This window comes from Canis lupus, chromosome 27 (assembly GCF_011100685.1).
Source record: "Canis lupus familiaris isolate Mischka breed German Shepherd chromosome 27, alternate assembly UU_Cfam_GSD_1.0, whole genome shotgun sequence".
In the NCBI taxonomy this organism is placed as follows: domain Eukaryota; kingdom Metazoa; phylum Chordata; class Mammalia; order Carnivora; family Canidae; genus Canis; species Canis lupus.
In genome coordinates this window covers 38792112-38816617 of record NC_049248.1, presented here as the reverse complement: position 1 = coordinate 38816617, position 24506 = coordinate 38792112, and the positions used below count along the sequence as shown (strand labels likewise).

The window sequence follows — 24506 nt, the reverse complement described above, 5'->3', positions numbered from 1 at the left end:
TTAAACTGTCCAGAGCAATTAAACTGTTAGACATCACAGGGCGTGCTCTGTGTATCCAAGGAGCAAGACTGAATTCGGCCATTTCCCTTAATTCACAGTGAATGACACAGGATTTCATTGGTTTTACTTTTAGTATTTCGCCCAAAGCAAGTATGTGGTTAGAATACAGGGGAGGCTCATTATTTTTCCAGGAAACAAAATTATGTAATCTGAATTACATCTTTAAAAACAGGTAAGTTCATGAGGCGTATGGAAACATATATGAGTAAGTCATTAGTTAGACAGTTTTGATAAATGTATTTTGTAGAAATACAAGAGCACAAAATAGCTAGAGTATATATAAACATTTGGAACTTGTGGCCCAAATGTACATTTGCAACATTGACTTCATCAGGAATTACCAAAGAATTAGATCAATTGTGGGGAAAATGCTTAATGTGTTCTGAGGGTGTAAAATAAAGAATAAGTGTTTTTTGTTTTTGGGGTTTTTTTAGATTTCAAATGAAGTTTAGTATTGTTCCTTTATTCATTATAGAGATGCTTTTATCTACACTCTTAATTTTGCTTTCCAATTCTTTTGTTTGGAGAAACACCAATCACTATATATACATAAAGAATCTGTACATGCCTGAGGACATGCCAGAAATGATTCTTTCTGAACACATACCAAAAAAGTCATTTTACTGTACCCTACACTTCCCTTCTCTCTTCTCTCTAGTATACAGGCAACTACCTGACCCTCTGGCTCACAAAGTATCTTGTCATTTAATGTGCAGGATCAGTAGTAATACAGTTAGACTCTTCATGCTTTGGCTTCTCTATTTCTAGATTTTACCTTAAGGCTTAGCCAAGCTGTCAAATAGTCTTGCGATTATAAATGTTGCTGAGAATAGCACATAAATATGATGGACATATAGCCATATGCTGAATAAGTAGATACAGTACTTGCTAATTTTGTTATACATTTAACATCTAAGTTATGGACCAGATTCTACTAGTGGGTAACATTTAAAAAAAAAAAAAAAAAAAAAGAACATTAAGAACTTCCGGTGGTATGTTTCAGCACATAAAATATAGCAAATTCCAGTTCTGTGACAGTAAAGGGTGTGTGTGGGGTTCAGAAAAGAATTTCTCAGCTTCCCAAAAATCCACATACTTTTAGAAAGTTAATGATTGAAAGGACCAATGCAATAATTTATTATGACTTCTAACATGAATATGCCTTATTTATTATAGAAATTTATTTTCTACTCTCTATTCCCTTCCCAGAATCATGCTGCTTGCTGTAGCAATATTATCACTCTACTCAGTTCACCTTTTATTAAAGACCGCCAAGGAAGGAGGTATGCTACACCCTAAGTCCAAAATGTTCTATCTTGATTCTTGTTGAAGTATAGTTCAGTCTATAGGTCTATAACTAGAGGAGGATTTTAGTCAATTTCACATTTCATTTTCTTCTGACCCCAATGACATGGCCTCTCAATGTTTTTAGTAATTTGGGCATCTAAGAGAAGTGAAAGGCAACTGGCTCAGATTCAAGCCAAATAGGAAAAAGGACTCTTGATGGATGACAGAAATAACAGTTCTGACTTGCTGTGCAGAGCGAAGATGAATGAAGCCATTGCTTCTTGTCTGGAGAACATTTAACATATTTTGTATTGGCTTTTGAGATTGCATCTTTGGGGTTTATGATTCCTATGTGGTGTTTATGTACATATTTGAGACTCCAGTGTACAATTATAGAAATATTTTAGTCATTAAAACAATCCTTTTAAAGCGTTTTTTGTTTTGTTTTATTTGTTTTTTTTGTTTTTTATTTTTTATTATAGGGTCTTTAATTTATGAAAAACTAGGGGAAAAGGCATTTGGATGGCCCGGGAAAATCGGAGCTTTTGTTTCCATTACGATGCAGAACATTGGAGGTAAGGGCATATAGTTTTACTACTACTTAAACTTTCTAAAAAATGCTCAATAAATCAGAAAACTCTTACAGTAATGAACAAGCACTTTACATGCAGAAAAACAGCTGGTTTGTATTCAGAAATTTTAAAAATAAGGATTCTTAAGTAGATTTGCTGTCCTTCTTTGAAAATAACAACATCTAAGAAAATACTAAGTAAAATATAGAATAAAAGCTTTTTTTATTTCAAATGCTACTATGGCTTTAATTTAAATGTAAAAAAATTAAGGCGTTAGTGCTTATTCCTGTCATTGACAGAACAGTTGATGTTTCATATGTATGACTGAGTTTATTTCATAAACCTGAAAATAAAGTATGTGAAAGGCAGAGCCAAATATGGGGGATCCTTGAGACAGCCTATATAGAGCCAGCCCACTGGAGTATCTCCTAAGAAGCTAGGTAGGCACCACAAGTCTGATAATAAAACCACAAATTCCTTGTTTCTATAAATTTTTAGGATTCCTACTAAATATAATTTTCAGAATAGAACCTATAAATTCACATGTTTAATAGTGTTTCAGGTGATATGTTTCCCCATCAGCTTCACTGGTCCTAATGGAGTCTTTGACCCTCAGAAGGCATCCACATCCACAATTTCTGTGTCCTACTGCCTATGTCCTCTTGCCTGGCCTGGAATCTATCATCACACAGGGGTGTTTACTTCATCTCCTCCTCTCCAGTCCCCAAACTTGTCATTCTACTCTTCTCTTCTTTCTTCTCTCAATGAACAAGCAGCATCCAGTTTCTTCGGCCAGAAATTGTGGGTGTAATGTACTATATGTTGGCTAATTGAATTTAAATTAAAAAAAATTTTTTCAAACCCTTAAGTAGAGAATAGACTTTTGGAATCTGATGCACCTAAATTTGAGTGTTTCTTTCACTGTCTGTGACTTAACTCCTCTAAGTCTATTTTTTCCATCTATTGAAAATGAAATATTCCATTTCACAAGGTCATTGTAAAGATGAAATCAGATAACATATGGCACATAATAAGGGTTCAGTACATCCTTTCCACCCCAGTTCTCGGATTCAATGTCTCTAGAGCCCTACTGATTATTTTTTAAATGGACATTTTTATAATTATAAGGCAAATATATGCTAATTGTGAAAACCTAAAGCATTACATAAATACATATATTATAAAGAAATGTTTATGTAAGTCACCATTAGAAATAACTACTCCAAGGTTTTCCTCTATGCAAAATTTAATAAGTATATTGTTACTGATAAAATTGGATCATTTTATAATACCGATTTGCAGCTTCCTTTTTTTTTTTTTGACAATATGCCTTGAATGAATTTGCATATTATTCTTTTAAATAGCTTTTGGATTTTCCGTTGTACAAATGTACCATAATGGGTTTACTGAATCCCTATTGATGTTGGAGTGTTTCCAGTTTTTCACTATTACTAACAATTGCTGCAATAAATAAATTTATACAGAGATCTTGCAAAGAGGTAACCCTTCTTAAATAAAATCACTGGAGCTATCTAGGATTGCTGGAATGCGGCAATTCTTTTAATAACCTTATCCAACCATACCTGTTCCTGCTAATGGTTGGTTGGTAAGCAGATAAATACAAATCATTAAGATATGCCTGGATTTTATTAATTTATTTCCACGTTTGTATATATTAAGACTATAGGCCCGCGTAGAATTTGGCAGTAATACAGGATTGCTTCATACATTTTACTGGTTTGGGGCCACAAGCTTATAAGCTCTCCATCCCCCATCAAATAGACTGCTTTACATTTGGTTCAAATCTTCAGTCTTTTCAAGACTTAAAAATGTCAGGCATTTAATAGGATCACCTCATAGCTGATCTAATTTATTTGTTTGGGTACCTGAAATAACTGGACATACACAGAGTTAGCCCTAGACCCAGTGAGCTGAAGGGCAACAGCACCGTCTGTTGCTCACAGTGCAGCTTCCATTATGCTTCTAAAAAATGGAGTGAACTATAATATGGTCTCTCAGTCAAGATGCACACACATGAAGGAAATACGGCTGTAAGGGAATAAAACAAAATTTCATATACCATTCCTAAAACTGTTCTCACTTTGGTTATTCTATGTGATTAGTAGCTATATTAGCCTAAGAGAAATCACTTGTATTTCTGTATTTAGCAACTCCACATTTAGAACGTTTAATTTTCTCAATCCCCTGAAAAATTAACATTTACCACAGATGTTTCAACATTAGCAGAATAATGTTGACATTACCCAGACAGGCCCGGATCATTCTAAATTTTCGAAGACCAAACACATTAACAGTGGTGACATCACTGAAAGTCAGCAATTAATAGCTCTAAAATTGAATGGTACCTCACTGAGCCAGTTAATCAGAAATATCTCCTCTGTTTGCGCTCTGTAAGATTTAGCTTTAGCCAAGGTCTTTGTAAAGATTAACCAAATAATATTTACAGAAGACACATCAGGTATTGTAAAAATCATTTCACTTCACAATAGAGAGGAAACACTGGCCTTATATTTTGGATGTGGTCTGTTGTTTTCAATCTGTGAGATCTTGGACATGTCATGTAAGCTTTCAAACCTTTATATCCTCAGCTGTGGAATGAAAATAACCTACATCTTGCTGTTTTACGTGGCTTTTCAGCTGATCAAATGGACTAGTCTGCACGACTAAACAATCTAGGGAATTGTCATCACTCTTATTACTATTGTTGGAGGTTAAAGAAATACTTCGAAACTATTAATAGTACAATTTGCAACTTAGCTGCTTTCCATGCCTATGAGCAAAAATTCACTAGACGCATATAGCACGCACTTAAACATTGCAATACAAAACTTGTCAGTTGTATTTTTAATTTAAATTAATAAAATGAATTTTATTTTTAACTCACTGGACCATGTGTCAAATTTGCATTATACTTCGCAGCATGGATAAACTTGGGAAAGAGGTGTTGCATAAATCCCTACAACTTCAGGCAACATTCATTATATGTTATGAATATGCATACATACACATTTTCCCAGGGAGAGGGTTTTATAGATTATATCAGCAGATTTTTCAGAAGAGTACATGATCACACATATATCACTTATGTGGATGCTCAAGAACTTTTGCCATGTTGTATAATTTCTTATCTGGTCAAAGGGAGACTGGGATATAGAGAAAACAAATTCACTGACCAAGGTGGGAGAAGATGGCATCTCTCACATTCTTTTATCAACCTACTCAGCCTCCAGTTTAGATGATCAGTGCTCTGAGGCTTTGCATGCCCCTCAGGGAGGGTAAACACAGAGGACTAGACTAGCGCCCTCCTGGGGAAGCCAGAGTGGCACACAGTCTACAGGGCACTGGCCTGCAGTTCCGGCCTCTCCTCTGGCCCAAGCCTTTTGTTGCCAGGCCTCTGCCCAAGTGATGGATCCTAAAACAGGCGCTCAGTACAGGCCATGATGACTTATAACTAATTAGGGGGGAACTTTGAAAGAGCAACTTCACTGAAAACCTCAGAGCTGGATTAAAAACAGAATCAGCATTACTGTTAGCAGAGGTCCATGTGCAAGAGGGCCAAATATCTATTTTTGAAAAGAACTTGGAAGCAGTACAAAATACACTGGTGGCTTTTCTTTCCGTTTGGGGGATTAGATGCTCATCTTACCAGAAGACTGAATGTCCCAAATGCCGGGACTTCTCACAACTTGCCTGTGACTTTAGTGCTATTTACACCACTAAGCTATCACGTTTTCCATTTTAGCAATGTCGAGCTACCTCTTTATCATTAAATATGAACTACCTGAAGTAATCAGAGCATTCATGGGACTTGAAGAAAATACTGGGTATGTCTTATGTCCTCTCTGTAACATCTGTTAACTCATTCTACTTGGTCTTTTCTGATCCTGATTTTTTTTTTTTTTTTGAGAATGAGGGGTGGGGTGTGCACAGCAGAGGGAAAGGGAGAGAATCTAAAGCAGGTTCCACACCCACTGTGGAGCCCAAAGCAGGGCTTGGTCTCACAACCCTGAGATCATGAATCAAATGTCTTACACTTAACCGACTAAGCCACCCAGGCACACCCTAATATCCTTGCCACTCTTTCTCCTTCAGAGAATGGTACCTCAATGGCAACTACCTCGTCATATTTGTGTCTCTTGGAATCATTCTTCCACTTTCTCTCCTTAAAAATTTAGGTAAAGTCATTTTTAATTTTTATTTTAATTTCATATTCTAAAAGGTAAGCTAATTGTAGATACCGTATTCACCTTCCAGAATTTCTCTGCTAACTTTTAGGTTACCTTGGTTATACCAGTGGATTTTCTCTTACCTGCATGGTGTTTTTTGTCAGTGTGGTAAGTGATTTATTGACACAATCCCTGTAGGTTGGTGAGCACGAGACACTTAGTCCCTGAATTAGTGTCCTCATTTTTATTCAAGCACTTCACTAGCATGAAATATTTCTTGCATCACAAGCCATTTTCTTATATTCTAATTTGGAATGAGGAAAGGACAGTCATGAGTTTAAAAATAGTTGAGTTAGAATGTCAAGGCCATAGCTAATAGCATGTTCTGAGCACACTGGATGTATATTTGGACAAAAGGAATCCTTCAAGCAGTAATGTCACAACGACTTAACATTTAGAAAGGTGGAGGAGGAAGTGAAGAGTCCCAGAAGAGAAATGAGTAGGCTATAGAATTATCCATATCTACATCAATCTGCCATTTTCTCCTGCACATTCCACCCATGAAAAGAGAGTGACCCCAGTGGAATTAAAGGAGAAATCCTTCTCCCCACAGCCCCCACTCTCTACCAAAAGGGAGTTTTCTTTTTTGTAATATCATGGATGCCAAAACATATACAGCATTTCCCCAAAAAGGCAAAAGAAGAGAGGAGAATTTTTGATAACCCACATTATATTAGTTTGAAAAACTAAAAGATATGACATGTAAGGAAATGATCATCTTTCTCAGAAGAATATGAACGATGCTTAGGATGGGTTCATGCAAAATACTGCTCTGTTGACTCTCAGGAGCAACCATTGTTCCAAGTCTTTCCTTAGAGCAGAGGCTAGTCCATTTTCCCTTAGTCTAAAGGAATCCTCAGCAGAGGCCCCTCACCTCTAACACATAAATCACATATATGGATTTTTGTTTCATTGTTTTCCTTAAAAGGCTGATGATTTCTTTCTTTCTTTCTTTCTTTCTTTCTTTTTTTTTATTTTTTTTTTTTTATGACTGGGCCTAGGTGATTTACAAGAAATTCCAAATACCCTGCCCTCTGCCCGTTCTGGATCACAATGTTGGAAATCTGACATTCAACAATACCCTTCCAGTGCACATGGTAATGTTACCTAACAACTCTGAGAGTAGTGGTGTGAACTTCATGATGGATTACACCCACCAGAATCCTGCAGGGCTAGATGAGAACCAGGCCAAGGGCTCTCTTCATGGCAGTGGAGTAGAGTATGAAGCCCACAGTGACGACAAGTGCCAACCCAAATACTTTGTATTCAACTCCCGGGTGAGTGATGAGCCTAATATATAGCTGAATCTTTATTTTATAAGTTGAGATGGTTTGTGATTGTCATCTGTGTCAGATGCTACACAGGTGTTGTTACCTTTGTTTTTCAGACGGCCTACGCAATCCCTATCCTAGCATTTGCTTTTGTGTGCCACCCCGAGGTCCTACCCATCTACAGTGAACTTAAAGAGTAAGGCAACCATCATCTTAGCATTTTAATTTGTTTTGCAAATATGCTCATGTGTTCAAAGGTGCTTTATACAGAAGCACGGTTAATGGTTTTCTCTTCATTGGACGTTTGTGGTACATATCACTCATCAGTAATGTACTTTAACCAAAAAGTGTGAGTCACCCCCTTCATTGCACTACCTTATCTGCTTCCTTCACTCCTAGTTCTCCATCCTAATGGTCCACAAGAGGGGTTTCGGGCAGGAGGAAGAAGAGCCAATGGCTAGAAGAATTTTGGCTGGCATGAGGAATTTGAATTTGAATTTCGCTGGGAATGATGTCACCTCAACAGGAAATGACCACACCCATGAAGACTAAAAATTATGGTTAAGGTGGCCTTGCTAAGCCATTGATGTCACTTGTGGTCAGTCCCTAACCTTGTCTAGAAGACATTCACCACGGGGATGTGCCAAAATCTGGCCTTCATTGTCTTATCTGTACAATGGAAACACTGGCTAGACAATCTTGTTTCTTTTAGCTGAAATTCTATGATTCATTAAGTCTTTTCCCTTTGAGGCTGTTGACATCTTACTTAGGTATGAAGTACGCCTGAGCCCATTACCACAGTTTTTCCCTTTACATTTAGAGAAGGGTGTCCTATAATAATTCCCAATTTATTTAGCCCAGAAATCAATGACCCCACTCTTTATTATCCATAAATAGTGGTAACTTGCTTCATAAATTCTGATTTACCTTATAAGAAATTTTTGGAATACTTTCAATTATTTTGATGTCTTTGGTTTACTTGGAAAATCACATGTAGCAGTTACTCTATGCTTGGTTTTAGCCAAAGATCAAGAAGTGATAGCAGCCATTTCTGGGGCCTGATAATTGACTTTAAGCATCTGGGTGCCCTCCAGAATGGTTTCCAGAAGCTGTCCAGGCTTCCTGGTAGTCTGGACTCATGAAAGCTGTTTTGCTGATTCTAGTAGGTTTGTATCCTCAGTAAACCCATCTTACTATGAAATATGAAAGCTTTCTACAGTGAGAGTCAGTTTGATCTTTATCTTAATTACATTCTTGAATATCAGTAGACAAGTATATTTATGAACACAAAATAAACTAGTCTTCTAGGAAAATGATTGTCTCTAAGACTGAAGGAATAGTGTTTAAGAAATATGGAAATGGGGTGCCTGAGTGCCTTAGTTGGTTAAGCATCCAACTCTTGATTTTAGCTCAGGTCATGATCTCAGGGTCATGAGATTGACCCCTGCATCAGGCTCTACACTCAGCATGGGACTCTGCTTGAGATTCTCTCTTGCCCACTCCCTCTGCTCCTTCCTCAGCTTGTGTTCTTTCTCTCTCTCTCAAATAAATACATAAAAAAAAAAAAAGGAAAAATGGAAACAAATCCTCCACAGCTCTCTCATACAAATCTAAATAAGCTATGTTTCTGTACCAGAAATATGAGTTTATAATAGCAACACAGGCATACATTCTTTCACTATTTTTTTTAATTTAATTATAAAAAGTGATGCTTTCACAAGTTAAAAAAAAAAAAAAAGACATAAAGCTTGGTGTTTTCTTTTCAGTCGGTCCCGGAGGAAGATGCAAACAGTGTCAAATATTTCCATCACGGGGATGCTCATCATGTACCTGCTTGCTGCCCTCTTTGGTTACCTAACCTTCTATGGTAGGTCACTCTGTCGGTCATTTTCTTTGTGCAAATCCTAGTAGGACTGATCATTAACCCAAGTAGGTATAATTCTTTTAATTGCCCTCTATAAGCAGCATGATCTATAATATAATCAATTAACATGCTATTTTAGTCTTGTCACTGTGATCTATGGAAATGGAACCTAAACTAGACTGGCTAACAAGTTACAACAATTTGTGAATTCACGCATATTTATAAAAATCAGCCTATTATTTTCCCTAAAGGATAGATTATATTTCTTTCACTTGACTCCCTAGGCCATCTCAAGCTAGAAGCAATGACAATGAGTCCAATCGTGTACTGTGAAACTCTTGATAGAATAACTAGCTACCAAGCAAGTGGTAGGAAAAGTACAAAGTCTTGGAGTTGGAACCTGCTTTTGTTGACAGTCCAGTGGAATCGGGGGGCTTGGAGCACTAGGCGATTTTTATGGCTTATCCCATTCTATTCTGTGACAGTGAATGGTTTCCTGGAAAAGAAGACAATGCAGAATGCCTTTCAATCTGGGAATGTACTAGCAAAAACAAAGGAAGGTGACTATGGACACTTTAGATTATGCCTAAGACAATTTCTCTGTGGCATCTTAATGGATACTCACAAGAAATAGGATTGTTACTGCCTTTCATGAAGCATGGCCCTATAGATATATTTCAGGGACTCTAACATTGACCTGTTGCTGCTAATTGATGTTAGCAACATAGATAGATCTTTCATATAATGCTCTCTAACTTTTTAGTTTAGTTTTTTTTTTTCCCCTGATGCAGTAAATTTAATTGATTGCATGACAAATTGTGGAGGAAAAGACTGGGGAGGAGTCACCATTTACTTGGGTTTTTCTCTGTTTGGCTAATACTTGGCTATTAACCAACACTCACTTTAGATTGGGCATTAAACTTTGTTGGATTGTGAATTATAAAAGTCAGATCAGTACCAGTGAAGGTATTTTTACCCCCCTTTGTCTGCTCTGGAGGGGAGTAAAAAGAAAAAAAAATCAAACTACATCTGGTTCTATAAGCATCTCCATGTCATCTGTGTCTAGAATTCTGAATGAATAAGATTTCTAGGTGGGTGGCATCTTAATCTTAGATCAATAGTCATTGGGAGACCCTGTAAAAATCATGCTAATTCATCTTTACATGTTACTTATGCCGACTCTAATAGGTTTCATAAGTCAAACAAAAGTTTGAAAAAAAATCCCAAAAGGGGCATTTGGGTGGCTCAGATGGTTAAGGGTTTGCCTTTGGCTCATGTCATGATCCAGGTCTTAGAATCAAGCCCCACATTGGGCTACCAGCTCAGCAGGGAGTCTGCTTCTCCCTCTCCCTCTCCCCCTGCTTTTGCTCCCTTTGTCTTTCTCTATCAAACGAATAAATAAAAACTCTTTTTAAAAATATCCCCAGAAGTATGTGTATCAGTGTCATGATAGAGTCATAATTGTTGAACTTGAAAAAATGTTAGAGTTCATTTGTCCTAAGGTTTCTATACGAGGTTCAGAGAAGCTAGGTCAAGACTCACTTGGCAGGTGGGAATGGAAGGGGGTTGGCAGGATGTGAGGTACAGGCTGGTGGGGCTTGGGCCTTTCATCCCCTTCAACCAGAGCACCTCAGCCTGTCACTTCTTTTGTGAGGCTTCCAAATAGCTGGGATGGACTTCTCACGAAGCAAATGAGCTAGAGTCACCTTCATAATTTTATTCTAGTTTCTGCAACTTTATAAGCTTCAGGGTTCCTTTGTTCATTTGAAGAGAGGTCACACAACTAACTATTAAGCTCAGAGACAGGATTAAAACAGATGTCTAGATTCCCACACCTGGGTTTTTATTTTTTTATCCCATTGTACTATGTTCCTTTTCTAAAATGTTGCTGTTGTTATTGACTTGACAATAGCAAGTGAACCCAGTCTCTTTTTCCTCTTTGTAGGAGAAGTTGAAGATGAATTACTGCATGCTTACAGCAAAGTATACACATTTGACACCCCTCTCCTCATGGTACGCCTGGCGGTCCTTGTGGCAGTGACATTAACAGTGCCCATTGTCCTGTTTCCAGTAAGTACCTGAAGTTTTGATGAAATAATCCTGCTTAACCTCTTAAATTAGTACATATGTTCTGATTTGATGTGGATTTAATTATAATGTGACTTTGCAATTGCAGTACGTGAAGATGTTATTTTTGTATAGCACTGTGGAGCCATTTAAAATGGATAATTTAATATGTAGCTACAACAAATACTTTTAGATGTTAAACACTTTTAAAATATAGGGGGCAAAAAGTCACAAAGTATATTTCTATATTTTCCAGCTTTATTGAGATGAAAATTCATTGTTAAGCTCAAATTCGAAAAGTGGATCCTGGGTTTCTATCTTGTGGGTTTGTAGAAATGAGTAGGATTTCACAGAGCTACTGAAACATGAAAGCAAAACTACATTACTTTTCAATTCATTGCATTTTCACCAGTTTTGAAGGTATTTAATTCCCCCCACCTTTGGTTTGTTGAGTTGCAGTGACACTCGAAAGTCACTTAATCTGATTCCTTGAAGACCAATGAGAAGGGGAATCCTCTTAAGGAAATTACATGCTAGAGCTAAATTTCTTGAAAAACAGTTATATTATCCATCATATATCTTTTTTACGATCCCTAAAACTGATATACGCTCTACCAGACTCATACTGGGATCTCCCCTTCCTGGCATTTGCCTTTGGCGTCACTTGTTCTGAGATCACAGAGCAGGGCTGGTTGAAGAGATTTGGGCCGCGTGAGTTAAAACCACCACCTATGGATAAACACAGGTCTACCTTCTCCTGCCAACTCTTCTCCTTTCATAAACACTGAATTTACTCATTCATTTTAGGGGGAAAAATAAGCGACATGGTAACCAGCACCATCCTGTACAGAATGTTCCATACAGGGCCCAGCATGTGAGGACTACTCCTATAATGACACTGTGGTCACTTTAAATGCAGCTTGTGTGCCAAAATATTTTTTGACACATTCCTTTTTCATGAGTGCATGAAATCGGATCCTTATTACCAGGAGGGCTAATATTTTACTCTTAAATAATATCTTGCCTCTCATATGTCTCCAAGTATTTCAAATGACATGCACACAGCTTTAGCCTAAAATCAGCTCCATCATGGGTACAAGGCACAAGACAGCTGTAGACAGAAAGTGTACCAGAGGGTAAAATTTCCAAGCAAACAGTGTCTCTGAGGAAAGAATGTTGAAAGCCCTTTTTTTCTGTGTAAAGATATCACTCATTAATTTTTGGCGCACAATATGCACTCACATCATTATTGAATCAAAGTAATTTATAAAAGAAATCTGTTACGTGCTTCTGTATTGTTTTATTCATAAACCCTAAATATAGCGCTTTCATGTTGTGATCTCAGATTAATGGACTTGGCCTTGGTCTTGTAGTTAGTCAGTCACAGTTGACTCATGCAGTGCTCACAGCAGGACACGGATGGCTGGGGTCAAGATAATGGGAAGTGGAAGTTAGCCTTTCATTTACTGATGGTAATTTCACTTCAACATTTAAAACCTAGATCTCCCCATAGAAGTTCTTTCTCTAAAAAAAATAAAATAAAATAAAACAATAAATTAAAAAAAAAGAAGTTCTTTCTCTCATGACAATTAAGACACTGGTATAACTCTGACTATCAGGAAACATCTCCCATTTGATGGCCCTTAGTATCAAAACTGACTATGAGAACCAAATTTCAGAAAAACTGTTTGTTATCCTTAACAGTTTTTTCACCCAACATTAGCATTTATGAAACATTTGCACATAATTCTGTCTTTGACCTTACAATGTTACATTGAGATGAACTATGTAAGGGTCCACCTTGTCCCCTGGATTAAAAGTCCTGGAGGTTAGGGATGTGCATGGTGACTGGCTCAGGAGATCAACAATGGTTGCCAAGAGAAATGGTCTCCGAATGAATCTTGCCTATTCTTAGGAGGACAAACTGCCTTTTCTGGCAAAAGCACAGGCTGTTCCCCTTGAACATTTGCCATGAACTTCAGTTTGGGTGAGGATCTGGGCTAAATGAACCAAGCCGCCATGGGTATGATGGAGGACATAAAAGTGAACATGGAGGAGAAAAAAGCCTCCTTGCCCCAGTCAAAACCACAAGGCTGCCTTCAAACACTTTCCCCCTAAGGTGAGAGAAGTTGTTAGTGGCGTGTTTGTTCCTTATGATTTACAGCCACATTTTCAACATGCCCAACACTGAGTCACACACAGCAGGGTTCTCCCGGTGGTTTCTTTGAATTAAGAAACTCTTGACCAATAAGAAGTTTATTTACTTTGCTTTGACATCCCCACATACCAATAATAAAAAAAATAAAAATAAAACCTAATCTATTAGGATTAAAACCTCTCAAGTTTAGGAATAATTTTATATTCTACTTCTTTCAACAAATGTCAAGTGTCTCTTTTTCTTAGAAGTCCAAGAAGAGACGACAAGGGTGTTGCTGTTCTTGGGTGGTTGGATGGATTTTTCTTTGATGATTCCATTTATTTTCTTTATTTTCTCCAGTTAGGTCAGTGTTTCCCTTCTTAATAAAAGACACATATTGAGTGCAAAAATGATTATCGAACAAATGAATAAATGAAGTGAATTACTTTTTCACTCGTATCCCAACATTTCTGTTTCCATCGTTGGGGTGGGGTGGTACGGGCAGGGCTGTCCATTACGGTGCTGTACCTCCTTCCCAAAGACTATTAATACCATTTTCAGCTTGTACTTCCCTTTATGCAGTAAAGTTCACACATCACCATGAAAAACAGAAAACCAGATAATCCTGATGAGTTTATCAAGAACACAGACTCACATTCCATTTGCCACATCTTAAAAAAAAAACCAAAGATCACATCTCAGATTCTCTAGCTGCTTCTATTTTATCTTCTGATAGTGAAATCATTCTTTACATTTATGCTGCCTTCAGACCCCCTCTTAGATATAGACATAGAAATATGGCAGATGTTGCCATGGACTGGAATAGAGTAGCGATCCTCCAGTGATCCGCAGATATTTCCAACACTCTTGTCCTAAGCAATCTTAGAAAGTGAAGCTGTGATTCACTTCTAAACAATAGGATTGATTTTTTTTTTAAGAGTTCAGACCTAAAGTTCCCACTTTCTACTCTGCCCCTCATTGGGTCCCCAGAGTAGAACATAGCCCCCTCCCCAACCCCCCAACAGATTCCTATTCCAAACACTCTCTCTGGAAATAACAGATGTTTTTTTCTAGAGCTGCCCAGGACCTTTCCAGAATCATACTGGGTCAGAGGCCATGGCTGTTGCTATGGACTTCCTCCCCCCCTCCATGCACAGCATCTGACCCACATTTCCAGGTTCTTATCAGTTTGTGTCAGTAGAGAAAAGGCACTTAGATAAGTGGAACAGGAGGCAGTGCTTTGTGGGTAACAGGGTGACATAGGGTAAACAGAACTGCTGAGGACCTATTGATCCAGGCTCACCTCCCAAGGTGGCATTTTAACATAGAATGACCAGCAGTTTTCTTCTACTCCTTTCCACCACCGCCTCCCACCAGCAGCAGCCTGCTATCTCCCTGTGGGCCCTCTTATCCTTCCTAGGAATGCACTGGCAATTCCGTATGCCTTCAGTTCGGTTTGGGATTTTGCTATTCTTTATTTGCTGTGAGGAGCAAGTTTTCACCACTCGTTCTGACCTCGATTCCTGTAAACCTTCTGTACTCTTACATCATCAGGCCAAACCTCGGTCTTTCTGGGAGCCATGAGACCTTAGCAAACTGCATTCACTCTCAGGGACCCTGTACGAATAGGTTTACCTCTAACTCAACCTATTGAATAAAGGAGTATTATTTTAACAAAAGGCAAAATCCCATACGTATCACCTCTGCCTGTTAATAACCTGCATCCTACTTGTTCGCTCTATAAATTTAGCACTTTCAGACAAATAGATCCTTAAGCCATGTGGATGTGCCAGAGAAAGCTCATATTTGAGCCTAATAAGACCAGTTTGGACGATACTGAGGAAGCACGAACTGTGGATCATTATGTAGAATGTATGGGCAGCTGGGGGAAATGTAATCAAACCATTTGCTTCCTTCAAGCCTACTTTTCAGAGCGAGTTTCGTAATTTTCACTAATCCAATTTTTAAAATCCTTTACAAAGTCACCCTTAAACCATTTCCAGAGACTATCTGGTTTGCCATTCTGGAAATGAAATTGCTTTTGAAACCTAAACAGATGGCTTTAATTTCGGGGGGAGTGGTATGAAAGGAATGTCACATTAGACACTGTAAGCAATCCGGCTCGAAGTTTTTGTCGTTCCTACATGTGTTTCTAACTGTATTTTACATTTTCTGTCTTAAATGAGTTCCCATCTCTCCACCAGAGTCTTCAGAAGTAAAATTTTAAGTGAAAAATCAATCCCGGCATTTCTAAGAATGTGAAGTCCTAGCCTACCTAAAGTGCTCACTTATTGAAAAGCCAAGAGACTAATTCCACTAAGTCAAAAAGTATCCTCTAAAAGATTCCAAAGATAAGAGTATTTTCTACTTTGTTAAGCTGTTCAAACATGCAGGGCATTCCCTCTGCCCACAAGGATCTTTTGATCCGGTTACAGCACAGTAACTTGAAAGGCTGCTACAGATGGAGCCTCTCTTGACTCTTCACCTACTTATTGTAGCTGCTGAAATAGGGCTGAAGTCTATAAGGCTCCTGAAGGGAGGGAAGGGGTTTGTTCCGTTCAGTTTGATTCAACATTTATTGAGTGCCTGCTGCGTGCAAGACACCGAATGGAAACTTTAAAGAATGTTAAAACTATTAGGTCCTACTCTTTGCTTCTTGTACATTTATAATCTAGAATTGGGAAGGGGGGAGGGAAAAGGGAAAAAAAAAAAGAGAGGAGTAAATACCAAGAATACCATCTTTTAAAAAAACATTATGTGGCAAAAATGCTAAATACAATGAATGCCAAGTTTAAAAAAAAAAACAGATTTGTAAAAATTCTGTTCATGAGCAGTATATAAATCAACGCAATGCTTGCCCTTAATACTTAATCCAGTCTAAAAGATGTGTTTAGGAATCAACAAGGATTTTACCCTGAATTCTGTGTCTTATCTGTTATTTTATATCTTTCTGAGACAATTTTGAAGAAAAAAATCTGAAAGCTGAGGTGAGCACAAGGAAAATACCCTCTCAAACAAATGTCAGAATCAAGGGTGCACAATAATATTAATGTACTTAATAACCAACGTGTACCCTTAAAAATGGGTAAGATGGTAAATGTTCTGCATTTTTTGCCACGGTACTGAAAGTTTGAAAGCTAAATCAGCGCCGAGATATTTTCTGAGAGGAAAAGGAAAAAACACAGAAGATGCTTTAGAGTGACAAGGATATCTGAAATTGTAGTTAAAATCAACTTTGAACTTTCTTGTTGCAGATTCGTACATCAGTGACCACACTCTTATTTCCCAAAAGACCCTTCAGTTGGATAAGACATTTCTTAATTGCAGCCATACTTCTTGCACTCAATAATGTTCTGGTCATCCTTGTGCCAACTATAAAATACATCTTTGGATTCATAGGTAAGTTTGAGAAAAGCTTTTATTTAGTCAACTCAAGCTGATACCTCCTTAAATGGCAGACAGGGAGCTGGTGGATGGGAGGGCAGGGATCCCTGGTCCATCTTAGGCTCATGGGATTCTTATTAGCCCAACAGGACTCCAGCTGGCCACCTCCCCTCCCTTGCGGGTGACTCGGGAAGTTATTCATAGGATCAGAAAAAAACCTTAGAGGTCATCTAGTCCAGCTGCCTTTTCTGACAGATGAGGAAATTGAGCCCACAGAAGTCATCTACAGCTTCTCCACCATCCCCCATCCAAAAGTCGAACATTCCTATGAGACCTTTTGTAAGCCTAAAAGGCATAAACCAAAGCAATTTACCATCCATTTATATGGGAAAATATTTGAGCATCCCAGACATAAAAAAATAAACTCCTTGGGCTTTCCTGATACCTTAGGATACGTATTGGTAACAAATGCAGAAAATACATGGAGATAAAACACAGATATTCAGACATCGTTCAAAAGCTATGACAGCTTACTGCTGAGTTGGAGGGCAGCTCCCAGGCAAAGAATCTGGTGACTCAGTCTCACAGCTCAGGGTGGGCTCCCCTCTATTCATGCTTACTGTGCAGCAAATTCTGAATGCTATTTTCACTTGTTGCCCTTTTTTTTTTTTTGAAAGGCAAAAATCCTCCTCAGATTCCAATTAGCAAAAATAGGTACTAATCTAGGTCTTCCCCAAAGCAAACTGGCATAACATGAACTTTCAAAATTGGAGAATATCAGTGACTTGGAATAGATCTGTGACTTAGATTTAGGTCTTAAATCTGAATCAAAAAGTGAGGAAGATAGATTTTACCCTCAGGATGCTTCCTCAAGTCTGTCAGGATCTGCTGAGCATTGACGGCCACCTTTGGAGGTGAAGGAGATTGGTCTCATAAAGCATATCCTCCTGACTGTGTAGCCTAATAATTTAGTATTCATCTCCTGATTTGAGGGATTACTCAAATATTAAATATACTATAAAATTTTTTAAAGATTAGGTGTAAGCAACTTGGAAAGTTTAAAGTGGATAAGAAGGGTGTGTGATGAGTTCAGCTTCCTTAATGGGTGTTATATTTTCAATTTCCTATGAATTGTTAATAGGCTGCCTTTTTGTTATTTATTGTGTGCTATGTGCACGTGCTATACAACTGTGATGTTAGGGATATTTTAATTTTCTCATAAACATATCATCTTTGCATAAGCAACAAAGATGAGTGAATATATATTAGTTTTTAGTGCAAAGATTAGAGGAATGATAGATTTAGTTTCTTTTTGTTTTTTTAAGATTTTATTTACTTATTTATGAGAGATTCAGAGAGAAAGGCAGAGACATAGACAGAGAGAGAAGCAGCCTCCCTGTAGAGAGCCTGACCCGGAACTCGATCCCAGGGACTCCAGAATCATGACCTGAGTCAAAGGCAGATGCTCAACCACTGAGCCACCCAGGTGCCCTGGATTTGGTTCTTTAAAGTGCAAGACCTTGAGTCTCTGCCTTGCTGAATAAGACATTGACCTGTGCTTCTCTCCTCAGGGGCTTCTTCTGCCACTATGCTGATCTTCATTCTTCCAGCAGTGTTTTATCTTAAACTTGTCAAGAAAGAACCTTTCAGGTCACCACAGAAGGTTGGGGTAAGTAAGGTTTGCAATTCCCCCCATTATAAGTTGCTCTTCGGCTACTTACAGTAAAGCAGAAAATACATGTGATTCAAAAAATTGATGAACAAGAACCAAACATCAGAGATGAGCTGGAACTGTAATGGAGAGAAACAGGGGTGGATTTCGGGTACGGTGAGGATTCCTGGATTTCTTCCTTCCATATTGTCAAAGATCTCGTGTTGAGTTCTTTCTATTTGCCCAACACTAATGGAGTTTTCCGCAGGCATGCATGTATACCAGTTTCCACCACCAAGACCATAGCACTGTCTACGGGAAATTTTGTGGGAAGGTATTAGGCTCCCTAGCAGTGTTAAGAAATAATTTAAACACTTTAGTCATATCCGTTAGGTGTGTAAGGCCAAAAGAAAAGATGCTGCTTTGTTTCCCCCTCCATAATACCCTGGTGTGGACGGAGATCCAGGACAGAACCACTCCTTTTCCAGTTGACCTCTCTAGATACAAAATATAATCTGATTAAACTAGAGCATAGTTATTTTCCAAAATGATTCTATGGAAACATATGCCAGAAATAATTGTTTTTCTGATAATTAAATATTATCAATGACTTTTTAATAAAGTCTGACACTTAATGCTTAAAAACAATGCCTCTTGCCGAGTTACACTGAATTTTTCTGGAGAGTCATTCACCCCTCAAGGCTGTTCAGGGACTTCAGGAACTTGGTATCAAAAGCTCCTCCCATCATCTCACCCCCGAATTCCTACCCTCTTTGGTCCATCTTGCTTGGACTTTCACAGCAGTGTGACCTTGGCAGATTACTAGTCCTGTTTGTGACCCATTCTGAGTTTGACCAGACATAAAAATGAGTACAATTCTCTCCTAGATCCTTTCTAGTGAAAAAAAATTTTTTAGCTGTTGTTGCTCCCTCATAAATAGAATGAGGAGGTTGGGCTAAGTGGTAATATATAAGGCCTCTTCTAGTGTGTGTACACACACACACACACACACACACACGCTTTTTAAAAGAAATGTACAACATAGATTAGGCTCTTGTTCTTATTTGTTTGCTTTATAAAATTTAATCCTATTAAATATACTATGATATGCCCTTTTAGGACCGGTCCTTTTTCGCCTAAAACATTGCGAGTACACTCAATATCATTAGATCTTTTCTGTCACTTGATTTTTACAGGATTACAGGATATTCCATTATTTCAATGTATCAAATCAACCATTTCTTGGGTTCTAAATTCACTGAACTGCTAGGAACAGACATCTGAGCTAAAAGCATAATACAATTCAATATGCTAATCAGATCGCTGCCCAGTTGTTATAAGTAAACAACTTATAAGAGCAAACCGTGCTAAACATGGTTTCTGTGTCCCCTAACAAGTTCTCTCTGACTTACAGGCTTTAATTTTCCTTGTGGTTGGAATCATCTTCATGATTGGAAGCATGGCTCTCATTATAATTGACTGGATTTACAATCCCCCAAATTCCAAGCATCACTAACCCAAGGAAAAATACTTTTTCTATTGGAAATGGTTGCAAATCATGCTGCAAGAGACGTTTGAGTTCTATTGATTGGAATGTTATTCATAGGAAATAACAGGAAGATTCCAAAGATGTTTATAGTAACATCACCAGGCACCTGCAGAAGAGGAAAGGCATCATTTTTGTCAAGAATGGCTGTTTATATGTTTAAAATCTGTGGTGCGCATTTCTACCCAGGTTTTCCTAGAGCAGTGTGAGAGGATGTATTTTTGCTGTTGTACAAGCAGAATAAGGGTAGCTGCATGTAATGGTCATCAGATAATACCCTTCCTCCCCTCGTCAAAGTACCAAATACTTGTATTCTGAGAACATCAAACAAAAATGCCCTGGTGGCAAAGCTATCACTGCTTAATGCGTTCCCCCAATCCAGCACCAAATTCTCTGGGTTTATTTAATAACAGAGGCAAAAGGCAGGTCTTCTGAACTGTCCATGAATAATCAGACGGCAGGCTAGAACATCTTATTCTCAACAGTAAAGGAATATTTTGCCCATTTTGTTTGTGACGTGGAAATAGTGACTTCTTCCTTCAATAGATTTTTGGTAAATGTTAAAACAGCTTACTAAACACAGGCATACCTCGTTTTATTGCGCTTTGCTTTATTGTGCTCAGCAGATACTGAAGTTTTGTTTTTGTTTTTGTTTTTCTACAAATTGGTTTGCAGCCACCTTGCCTTAAGCACCATTTTTTCCCACAACGTCTGCCCTTTGTGTCTCTGTGTCACATTTTGGTAATTCTCACAGGACTTTGGACTTTTTCATTATTATATTTGTTATGGTGATCTGTGATCAGTGATTAAGACTTGCTGAAAGCTCAGATATGGTTAGCATTTTTTAGCAATAAAGTATTTCAATTAAGGTATGTACATTTTTTTAGACATAATAGTATTACACACTTAGTAGACTATGGTGTAGCCATAACTTGTATATGCACCGGGAAACCAAAAAAAAAAATCTATTTGACTTGCTTTATTGTAATGTCTGCTTTATTGTGGTGGTCTGGAACCGTACCTGCGATCTCCGGGGTATGCCTGCATGTCTTATGAACTGTCCCTGTAAGGTACATACATGAATGAACAGACACCAGGCTAGAACACCTTAGTGTCAACAGTAAAGGAATGTTTTGCCCATTCTGTTTGTGACATTGAATGAATGCCTTCTTCGTTCAATATTTTTTTTTGATAAACGTTAAAACATCTTACTAAACAGAGAGAGGGGCTTTATTTAAATTATAGAGCAACAACAAAAATAATGCTTATTGCTAAACTGCCTGTTCTGGAAGCATCTGCTTTTCAATATTATTCCTAGTCCTCTTGTCATGCTTTTGTCATTGAACAATGCTCTCCCTCTCGTCTTCCATTGTCATTCAGAATTTTTAGATAGACCACGATTCGTGTGGAGCTACATTACCCAGTATTGTTTGATACATTTTTATTTGATAAACATTCAGTGCAGGAAACTGTGATTGCTTATATGTTTATGTATATAATCTTATTCTGTAGTCATCAGAATTTTAACGTATGGTACATTTGATTTTTATTTTTTACATGTGTAGTTTTCTCTCTTCACAGTCAAAACGTTTATATTATTGAGGGTGGGGCAGGGAATTAAGTTGATGGGCTCAAAAATCCATTTGTATGGATCTGTCTATTAGGAATATTTTAAATTTGAAACCTAAGTTATATATAGTTCAGTAATGCTCTTCAATGTTTACAATGATAACACAATCATCTACAAGAAAATAAGTTCCTTATTTGCAAATAATTATCAATACTGAGGTTATTCTTTTAACTTAGCATGTCTAAGATAGGATTTAGTTCATTTTGGCTTGCACGGGAGTATGCTGACATTCATTTGCCATTTAACACTATGTTAAATGGTTCTCCACAAAACCGGAAGTGCTAACACTACAGAGAGAAGCAAACTATTATTCTTGCTCACTTCTACAACACGCTTACATGAAATGGATTTAAAAACCAGCACTCACTGCCCAGAATTTCTGGAATGTGCCACCTTTTTTTACCCCCAAATCAGTAGCAAGAACATTTATTGCATATTTTTATATTTTAGTATAAAGCCAAGTATGAAATACAACTATCATTTAAGTATAATATTAAATCGTATTTCAATAGTTGCTTTAAAATGTGCCTTAAGAAAATACACATTTGTTTTATGTAGTGTTTTCTGGAGGTATAATACTGTCAAATGGTGCACTTTGTTATGGAAATTGAGCATTACTAGAAACTATCATAACTTTTGAGTCATTATTATTGGAAAATATTTGCCAGATAGCATCTTCAAGATACGTTTCCATTTACATTCACCTAAAGAGTGTACCAAAATAGAAAGTGGAAAAAGGCACCTTCTATGTGTTTAAAAAAAAAGTTTAATCTGAATGTATTTAAATGTAAATATCAAAGATTAATTTTAAAAATTGGGAAAGCATAAAATCTGTATATATTTTGAATGTTTTACACCTTTGAAATAACTAACTTGAAAATATCAACCTCTGTAATTATACAGATATTCAAGAGCAATACTACAGTGCCAAATAATGAAGCACCATTTTTTTTCTCATGGCCATTTTCAGGATTAGAGCTCATATAGACTGCAGGGCAGACTTACATATCGTATCTTGTACTGGTTAATTTAACCCCATTTATGAACAGATGAAAATTTTATTTTCTTATTTCATTTATAAGATGGTTCAATGTACTGGGAGGCTTTTTTTATTACAGAAAGTGTATATTGGTATATAATAAATGAACTTTTCAAATGATTATGATTTGAATTTCTTTCTATTCTTGAAGGCTATAAATTATTTGCATGTGAAAAACATTTTAAGTCTAAATATTGTCTTTTGTCTATTGGTATATGTTCCATTTTCATTGTTACTCTTGACACGTAACTAACATTTATAGCTGTCAAAAAAAATAGTTGCCATCTTATTTTGGCAAAATACACAGCTAATCTAAGTCATTTTCATTTATATCATCACATATATACCTCCTAGAATGGATGTGGGAAAATGTGTTCTTTATGGCTAATTAGGGAGAATTCGCTTGGGATGGAAAAAGAATAGAAGAAATATGAAAATAGTAAAATAAAGACATGGAAGATCTGAAAGAAAGAAAGCAACATGGGAGTGCAGAGGATTGGGTAGAAATCAACAGTTGGTGGGAGAGACAAGACCTGTGCTAAGTGGTGTGTTTGACTTTCTAAGAAACTTCCAGGTAGTTCTCTGAAGTGTTTCTACCATTTTCATTTCACTCAGAATATATACGAGCTCCAGTTGTTCCAAAGCTTTGCCAACCCCAGGCATTGTACTTTATAGCCTTTCAAGTGGGTGGGAAATGGTATTTCTTTGGGATTTTCATTTCCATTTTCATTTTCCTGGTGATGAGTATTGAAAATTCTCCATGTGTTTAATGGCCATTCAGGTTTCCTTTTATGAAGTGTGCATTCAAATCCTTCACCCATTTTAAGAATTAGGTTGTCTGTCTTTTTATTGTGGATTTGTCAGTTCTTTATACATTCTAGACACACGTCCTTTGTCAGATGGCAAACACCTTTTTCGATCTATGACATGCCTACTCATTTGCCTAAAGGTATCTTAATTCTATCTTTCTGGGGCCTGTCTTTATAGCTTGAGGCTCTGCAATTCCTGTCTTATGGAGATAAAATTAATTAGGATGGTATTGTTATAATTAACGCTAAGATTTTCAAATGTGGAGAGTAAGTTTTCTTTTTCTCTTTTTTGGGGGGGTGAAGGTGGGTAGTATGTTTTCTTGTCTTGTAGTGGGCTTTATTGAATATAGTTCTTGTTTTGTTATAGGTAATTGACTAAGAATAACCTTTGCCTAGTCACTTTGACTCTTGGTTAGGAGACCTAGTACTACTTAGATAGTCCCAGGACATCAAAAACCCTTTCTGGCTGCTTGTAATCAACTTCATTAGTTTTTTCAGCCCTTTCTTATAGGCACGTACAGATGAAACAGGAGAAATCACTTCATGTGGTTCTTATTAACCAGCTTGGAAGTCATGCCATTTCCTCTAGATTCTGTGTTTCCATTCACGTGCAGAAGCAGTTTTGCAGAGCCTATGCTTCTATGGCATGTACTCTTGTGACTGTCTTTTCCCAGAAAATATTGGGTACTAATTATTCAGTAGACCATATTGAAGAAACTGCCTGGAAAATAAAATCAGTTTAGAGCCTTTCTTCACACCACACACCAAAGTGGACAAACGCAATAAGGCAATATAGAAGCAATGGCATTTTAGGAAGAACAACGTGACAGCTGCCTGGGGAAGTAAGACGCAGTGGAGGAAATTACAAGGGCAATGATGGACCGTTGATCATATAGCAGTGCATGAAAGAGCAATTAACAAAACACCAACTCCTATAAAATA

General features: G+C 37.4%; 1 protein-coding gene across 3 annotated transcripts in view; it reads left to right on the top strand.

Moving 5' to 3' along the window:
• The window catches only part of SLC38A4 (solute carrier family 38 member 4), an 84115-nt gene extending 61239 nt beyond the window's left edge, over positions 1-22876 (top strand). For all 3 annotated transcript variants that reach the window (XM_038577439.1, XM_038577440.1, XM_038577438.1), the window contains 12 exons: positions 1270-1343; positions 1830-1922; positions 5683-5764; positions 6033-6115; positions 6216-6274; positions 7168-7443; positions 7554-7633; positions 9204-9304; positions 11247-11371; positions 16760-16904; positions 18461-18558; positions 19955-22876. In XM_038577439.1, the coding sequence (XP_038433367.1) occupies positions 1270-1343; positions 1830-1922; positions 5683-5764; positions 6033-6115; positions 6216-6274; positions 7168-7443; positions 7554-7633; positions 9204-9304; positions 11247-11371; positions 16760-16904; positions 18461-18558; positions 19955-20056 (1318 nt within the window). In that variant the 3' untranslated portion in view covers positions 20057-22876. The remainder of the gene's footprint in view (positions 1-1269; positions 1344-1829; positions 1923-5682; positions 5765-6032; positions 6116-6215; positions 6275-7167; positions 7444-7553; positions 7634-9203; positions 9305-11246; positions 11372-16759; positions 16905-18460; positions 18559-19954) is intronic.
• Positions 22877-24506: the final 1630 nt, after the last annotated feature.